At 39.2% G+C, this 8,393-nt stretch overlaps 1 protein-coding gene across 1 annotated transcript in view; it reads right to left on the bottom strand.

Moving 5' to 3' along the window:
* The window catches only part of bace2 (beta-secretase 2), a 16,057-nt gene extending 7,916 nt beyond the window's left edge, over window positions 1-8,141 (bottom strand). The window contains exons 1-3 of the mRNA XM_039824896.1: window positions 7,554-8,141; window positions 1,581-1,669; window positions 1,077-1,293 (exon numbers count right to left, since the gene is read on the bottom strand). Of these exons, the coding sequence (XP_039680830.1) occupies window positions 1,077-1,293; window positions 1,581-1,669; window positions 7,554-7,841 (594 nt within the window). The 5' untranslated portion in view covers window positions 7,842-8,141. The remainder of the gene's footprint in view (window positions 1-1,076; window positions 1,294-1,580; window positions 1,670-7,553) is intronic.
* Between the last annotated feature and the right edge of the window lie 252 nt (window positions 8,142-8,393).

The following is an 8,393-nucleotide window of genomic DNA, read 5'->3' as shown; positions in this document are numbered from 1 at the left end:
AACATACTGTACATAGGATGTTTTTGTGAATTAATTAAATTCACTGAAAAAAGTATAGCACTTTGAAAATGTGCCTCTACACAGTAAAGGGATTTCGATTTTTCTAATGAGGTTAGTTTTTATCCAAATAAATTAATGCACTAAGTTCATTAATTACCTATGACAAAACTAATTTATTGAATTAGTACTATGTCGGGTAATACATTTTTTTTTATCATTTGTGTCTAATATTCAGTGTAATTTCATTAAACTGGGAATATAAAATAAAAAAGAAAAAAAAAGAAAAACAACTTCATTACACAAAAGCATCACACCCTTGCTGCAGAAAATAAATCATGAACACGGAACTTTTGTCGTCATGTGAAATGTCCATGACTACACCCAGATAAGATCTGTTTGAAAAGTTTTTCAGTGCTGTAAAAGACATGTGGGACAGCAGGAAGTTATGCAGTTCTGCTTGATTAACTTGATAAAACCTGATCTGTTCACCCTGCATTTTCCACACTGAAGTTTTTCCATCTGTCTGTTTCTTACATGTATCTGTAACATTTTGTAAACTTCATATAAAAGTTATACAATACATTCACAATTAATTTCTGCTCCTAGTTCTTTGCAGCATAATATAAAGTAGTGTAAAAGTATCTGTATTTAATGTTTGTAAAAGTAGTGTATTTAAGTTATTTGGGGTATTTTAAACAGCAGCAATGGAATTACAATAGCCCCATTTGATTTATTCATTGTTGAATTTTACTAAATACTAATCAGAAACAAAAAAACTAAGAATCCATTGTCAAGTCATGAGCAGTAACCAGACAGTAATCACCTCTACTTAATAACGGAGAAAAGAGCGGCATCACAATTGATTACACATTTTCTTCGCTGTTTTTGACAACGCATGCATTTTTGTCCTTATTTTAATGAAGTTGAATTATCTTTTTAGAGTGAATCTGCTGTTTTCATACTTAACACCACACACAGCTACGAGTAAAATCAGTGAGAGAAATGTAAGCTTTTTCTACTTACTGTGCGGTCTAAGATTTAAGGTAAGATTTAAACTTTGAGAGCGTCTCTCTCACCCGTGCCAGCATGGGATAAGCCAGTCCCAGGATGCCCTGCCAGTTGACCCCAGGAAGGAAGAAGCCGTCAGATGACAGGATGGCAGCTATGTTGATGCTGACGGTCCCATTTAGGCCTTTGGGGATGGAGACATGGTCAACGCCCAGTTCACCTTCCCAGTTACCCTGGGTGTACCTGACAGCCACAGTCCGGCCAACCGACTGGTAGGTACTGGAGCTAGACACAGGGGAAGAAGCCAAGATGTGGGAATAGTTATAAAGGCCTCTGGTAGGTAGATAAAGCAAAAGTTGTGGACAGACATTACATAGCAAAGATCATGAATTTTTATAGTAGTACTAGGAATATCCATTCTTTCTGTGAAAAAGCTACTATGAAAAGCATTCAAGGTAAAACAAGAAATAAATGAAAACTCAATATTGGTATGACGTTTCCAAGAGCTTGCATATTGGATTAAAATAAAGTTTTAGTTTATTATTATTAAACAATGAGTCACAGCAACTTACAGCGCAGTGTTGAAGTAGTGAGTAATGAATGGGTGTGGAGCCGCAGCCACGGCAAAGTTACTGCTGCCTGTATCCACCAGGATGTTTACCTGTAATGACATAAGGCAGTGTTTGCTTTAACAACCATTTCAGTTGTCTGCTTCAGGCCAACTCCACGCTACCTTACAGAGCTCCTGAGTCACAGAGTCAAAGTAACAGCTGTAAAACAGTGCGACTTTAAGCTTTTAAAATGCCACTAAGACATTAAAGTCGCTGTGTTTGTATGAACAATTAGAGGAGGAAAATGAAGAAGAGCAGAGTGTGTAGAGGGAGAACAACAACATTTCCAGTAAATAAAAACACAAAATTTATAAAAAGGAAAATTAAACTGGAAATAGTGAGTAGCGAACATAAGATGACACATAAAAAAATAAATAATAAAAAGACGCAAACTAGAATTACTGCCTTGCGGTTGTATACCTCCACCAACCAGTCAAGTTGCAGTTTACAACATGTCTGTCCACACTCATGTAGTGATGACTTATATATATAAAAAAAATTTTTTATTTTTTTTTTTATATATATATATATATATATATATATATATATATATATATATATATATATATATATATATATATATATATATATATATATATATATATATATATATATATATATATATATATATATATATATATAAAAAAGGTATTAAGTGCATTCTTTTGGTGAAAGTTATCACTATATTGACATGTATGAGTCCCTTCCAGTGAATCATTTCCAGTGAGAAACATGCATCTTCACTTAGAGACTGTTTTTACAGAGGAGTACAGAGGACTGATAGAGCTTCGTCACATGGTGCGACGACAATCTCCTGAAGCTCAATATCAGCTAAATCAATGAGCTTGTGCTGGACTACCAGAAAAACAGAAGGCCCTCCCTGTCCTGGTTGTCATCCAGGGAGAGGAAGTGGGTGGACTCATACAAGTACCATGGGGTCCAAATCAATAAAAAACTGGACTGGAATCACAACACTGAAGCCCTCTTCAGGAAGGGATGGAGCAGACCGTCCCTTCCTGAGGAGACCAAGATCCTTCAGTGTGTGCAACAGGCTCCTGCAAAACTTCTATTAGTCTGTAGCTAGTGCTCTGTTCTTCACACTGTGTGCTGGCTGGGGTGGTGGCATCAAGGCTTTGAGGTCAGCAGTTTCAACAGGCTGTTAAAGAAGGCCAGCTAGGTGATCAGGTTGGAGCTGGACAATGTGGAGGCAGGGGCGGAGAGGAGCATGAGGGACAAAATCAAAGCCATCTTGGAAAACCTTACACATCCTCTCTACAACAAAGCTGTGGCAGATTGGCAGCTCATTGCAGAGAGAAGGATGAAGGACAAGATCAAAGCCTGGGAGTTGTTCCTCATTTGAGTCAAGGGTCTAAGGATAGCGAATGTCTTTTGGTGTACAGATTGTGAAGCCCCTAGAGGCAAATTATTTGATTTGTGATATAGGGATATCAATATAAATTGATACATTTTTTTTTAAGATTACTTTTTGGGGCATTTTCTGCCTTTATTTTTGACAGGACAGATGAAGACTTGAAAAGGGGAGAGAGAGGGGAATGACATGCAGCAAAGGGCTGCAGGTCGGAGTCAAACCTGCGGCCGCTGCGTCGAGGAGTAAACCTCTATATGGGCGCCTGCTCTACCAACTGAGCGATCTGGGCACCCAAATTGATTTGACTTTGATGAGCTTTGCTGTTCTTGTTCTGCTGCATGTCTATTAGCAGACACTGTTTTGTTTGATGCGGTAAAGGGTCAACGTTTTGGTCCGTGTTTTGTTGCAGGCTGGTTATTACTTAATTAAATCACAAATATTTTACTCATAACTGAAGTGAAGAGTGCACTTCACAGTTGAATTATAATATCATAGAATATACTATCATAATTTCGGATATGGGCATACGCAGGAATTTCACATTGATAAAAAAAAAAAAAAAAAAAACTGACTGGGGTTTCCCTCATTGCTAGAGATTCTGGTGTCACACGAACTGCTGTAAAGAGCTTTGCCATTGAGCAAAAATGACTATGCACCTCCGATATAATTGCTCTCTAATGTGTGATCTATGGAGTCAAACATGACAGCCTCTAGCTGCTGGCCGGACTAAATGACCTATCCAGCCATCCTGGTAGGTGTCATGGGCACAGTGGGGACCAGCTAACAGCAGTTGAGATAATGTTGTCTTCCAGGCATCAAGTCAACGAGCAGGAACTAATTAGCTTGCAGACTTCTGTGACCTCAACTACTGAGCAGTGGCCACATTAACACACATGTTAGCAAGCATTCCTCACCATGACGGGGTCATAAAGCTAATGCCCCATTACCACCTGATGACTCAACAACAAAGAGGTCTATACAGTGGCTCTTCAATGATATCACATGACACAGTCTATAGAAATATGCAGGCACAAACAGTAAGTGCAACAATCAATCTAGCATGGCTCTTCTATGGCTTCCATGGTTTAAAATAAATAAATAAATAAAGACCAAAACAGCAGGAAGTACTGGAGTTAAAATATTTAAGTGTTTGACAGGCAAGGAACAAGGAAGTCTAACAATTAGATGAAAAAAAATCCACTTCCTCAAGCTTGTTTTTTTCAAGCCTATTATACCCAAATTATTACGGTGTTCGCAATCGCATACTATTTACACTAAATGACCTGAAATTTAGTATTTAGTGTGGTCACACTGCATAGTATGTGCACTGCACTGCAAGCGTGTTGGAAGAGTTTCCAGGCAAAATAGAATAGGAGAAGATGTTTATATGTCATTTTGACACGAATACTAATAAATGACATGTTGATGTTTGAAAGTCTCTAGGTTTTGACATAAATGCAGATATAAATGTAATTTAAAAAAATTATAAATAATTATCGATTTTCAAATATTGCACCTTTCAATACAGAACGAGATATTCTGCCTATTTTGCCGTCAATACTGCAGACGTTGTCTTTGCTGTAATCAAATCAGTATATATTTATGTTTAACATGAAGTATACTACTGCTTGAGTGCAGTTTAATGGGAAACATACATGTGTACAGACGAGGCTAGCAGCAGCGCTGCATCAGACACGTTTCTGGTGTGCAAAGACATGGAAAAATCCACGCAGCTGCCACGCAACTGAAACGCCACACTCCTGCCACGCAGCCAGTGTAAAACGGCCCTTATACTGCACTATTTCCTCAGAAGTCAAAAGTAGATCATATTGTATTCCTTTTAGCCAACTGCCACTGTCATGCTCAGGTGTGCATGGAATCATTATCAAACAATTGCGGGAAAAAAAACTGTAATTATCAACAATGTGTTATCAACTGGCTCAGTTGGGCACAGGAAGCCCCAGTTGGCCTGTCCGTGGGAGTCAGGCTTATCAGTTCCTCCTCACTGGACAGGCCCTGGTCCCATCACTAGGACTGTGCCATCTAAAACCCCACTGCTGCCTTGCAGATGGCATCAGTCCACAAGCCCTGAACCAGCCAAACAGGCCAGATTGGATATACTGAAACCTTGTGGTTAGGAAGGGGGAGAGGGGGCATTTCCTTATGCCCACACCACCTATCTTTTCTCGTCACACTATCCTCCCTTAGCTCGGCTGCTGAGCCTCAGGCAACTCTCTACCCCCGCTGCTGCGGCAGCCTGCAGTTGAGCGTTCACTGTCTAATTGGCAGTGGCTCCATGGCAGCAACGTGCATCTGCTACCTGTTTGTACCAATTAGCACATGCGAGGCTTTCCAGCCGACACCTCAGCCTAGCTGTGCCACATGCTAACAGATGCAGCAATTAGTGACTCATTTGAATAGTGCCTCATTTAACACTGTGGCCTTGTAATAATCACATCATTATTTTGTTGGAATAATATTGAGAGTATACCTTAATAGTACTGAGTTACAGGACATTTTGGCACTACATAACCAATCTCAACCTCAGAGGATTGAGCTCTGCTGGCATTAATAACTGACATAAAAGGTACTAGGTAATCACAGATGCCTTACATACACATAACAATACATAAATCACTAAACATTTTAGTCCTAGTAGCTATATATAGAAACTAATTGTTTAAATGACTCATTATGAAACACTTATGTATTTGTATATGTATAGTTTAGTGTATCACTTGATCCCTATGCAGTCTGAGGATGGTCCACAGGAATAAAACGTTGCTTTGAATAAATTACGGTTTGAACAAACATTTGGGGAATTCCCTTCCTTGAGCAACTCTTTAAAGAGTGGTGTTCGATTAGAACAGCAGATTTGAAGCATATTTTCCAAAGTACAACTATTTTTATTTATTATATTGGTTTATTTGATAGGGACCATGCATATTTATGAACATTGTTGTATAAAAACCATAATGTAAATGTAAATGCCAGAATTAGTTAAAATAACTACTTTCCATCTGCAGTCCCTAGGCAGGTGACATAAGACTAACAGAGACAACCAGCAGTCATACAGCGCTCAATCACTATACATTAAAAAAAAAAAAGGTACACATAATAGTGACATTGACAAAACAAACAAGCAAAACAAAACAAAAATACATGATGCATGATACATGACAGACGTTATTCATCCACCTCTATACTGCATTCGATTTACCAGTGTATGGGTAAAGAAATGTGGGACTGTTAAAAGTGAATCCATCTGTGGTTTTCTAGAAGCCACTGTTTTTAAATTTGTTGGGAGGGGCAAGCTATTCCAGAGTTTACCTCCTATGATTGACAATACGTTTTGTCCAAAAGTGGTGCGTCTAAATGGTATCGCAACTATGGACTGGTTGTAAAGTTATGTGGGTAACTGTACACTGACAAGTGCTGCCTTATCCTCTCAGAGGTTGACACAGGGCAGTGATATGGCAGGCAGCACTGATAAGCCTCTGTGAGCCTGAGAAACTGAGTTCAGCTGTGCCACCCAAGAGTCTTAAATCTGTTTAACTTGAGAGGCCCATGAACAACAGGTCAAGTCACTAATGAGATAATTCACTTTTGTTGTAAGCTCCATTTAAAACACATCTACTTACAACACAGTGGCAAAGTGTATAGCCTTAAACCTGCAACATCCTAAAGCATCATGTATTTTTAATAGTGACGGGAGAATCCCTCTGCCAACTCTTCCGGGACCATTTAGTCCACTTTAATCATTAATATGATCTTGTTAGGCACTTTATATAACGAGCAGTATAAAATGATGACAGTAAATTACACAGGCATATTTCCGTGCAACCAAAAGAAAATAAGCAGCAAATATGCCTAAACCCTGGGCTAGTGCCATTTTGTAGAACTGTGGAGTTGCTCTTGCTCCCCGGGAGCCTCATAATCCCTGTCAGCTGCCTGGTAAGAAACAGTGTTCCTCACAGGCTGCATCATGTGATTGCATGTGAGCGGGGATGAAGTCTACCTACAGACCCCAAGGCTGTAAAGACTTGACCCAGCTGCTGCCAAGCTACCATCCTGCCAGGATGGCCCCAGGCAGCCCTGTAAATAAACATCTGGTTTTGTTTTTTTAAGGACAGTGACAGCATAATATGGTACCTAATGGTACCTATCCTAAAATCTTACCATGACAAAAGTCGTTGTTCTGCTTCTGGGGTCATATCAAACGGTCATTAAGTATATCAAATATTGCAAAAATAGGTAGCCAAAGCCCTGGGTTGAAACAAACACACTCAGCCCCCTTCAATGGATCACATGGTGGACGGCTCTGTTTACACACAGCAGACACACCATACCTGAAAGAATTGACTGAATATAACACATGATCCTGTTTCAATCCAATGATTAAAAAGGAAAGTAGAAAAACGAAAGGAAAGGAAAGAAAAGAAAGAGGTATTTTTAATTCATTTCTGCTCAATAATCTTAAATACTAAAATTGTACAAATGATACAGGTCTCAAACAAAAACAACAGATACACACATTAATAGGGTTGGTTTTGTGATAACATTACCTTTTGGCCAGGAGTACCAATTGACATTTCTATGTAGTAGCCTCTTCCAGAGTCCCCTTGCAAGTTATGTATCATGTCCAGAAAGTTCACGGTACCAGTCGGATCAGAGGCCAACGAGAGGCCGTTTCCATCAGACGTTAACACGGCTCGCTGAGTCAAATCCACATCAGAGGATACATTGTACCTCCCTGTGTAGATTTTAAGTGGTATAGCAAAGTAACACTTGGACACGCCGAAGTAAAAACTAAAAACAAATGCCCAAATCGAAACAGAAGTAGAGTATGCCATGGTGGTGTTACTTTTCTTGTAGTGTTAACAGGGAAAGTTTTGGAAAAGACTCCCAACTCCTTGCGCAAAGTTTTCTCCTTAAGTTTTCAGTTTAGCCATCTTGGAATCGCCTGTGCCCTGGTAACCGCCACCATGGAACCGCGGCCTCTCCACCGTCAAAAAGCAGCTAATCATACAGACATGGTAACAGAATAGGACTAAAACTAGCTATAACAAATGTTTGACAGCAGTCGGTATACTTCACCGAAATGTTTCGCCTCCATACGCTCCCCTAGATAACTGGGTCAAGCTTCAAAAACGAATTATTACTTCCGGTTATATACACTTTCAAATTAAATTGAATCTAAACCATAAGCTATTGTTTTTGTCACGCAAAACAGAGCAGTCTTTTTACGTAGCTAGGCATATTAAGCCACATACAGCATTATACAAAGAAAGAAAACCACAAAATGCAGTCACCAATGAATACCCCCAAAAAATGCATGAGGATAAGTCAATGAAGAAGTCATTCGATTCCTTTAACTCTTGCTGAAATGCTTTCTGGTGCTTGCT

Source organism: Perca fluviatilis, chromosome 2 (assembly GCF_010015445.1).
Source record: "Perca fluviatilis chromosome 2, GENO_Pfluv_1.0, whole genome shotgun sequence".
Taxonomy (NCBI): domain Eukaryota; kingdom Metazoa; phylum Chordata; class Actinopteri; order Perciformes; family Percidae; genus Perca; species Perca fluviatilis.
The sequence above is the reverse complement of the archived record's forward strand: the minus strand, read 5'-3'. Positions and strand labels throughout refer to the sequence as shown.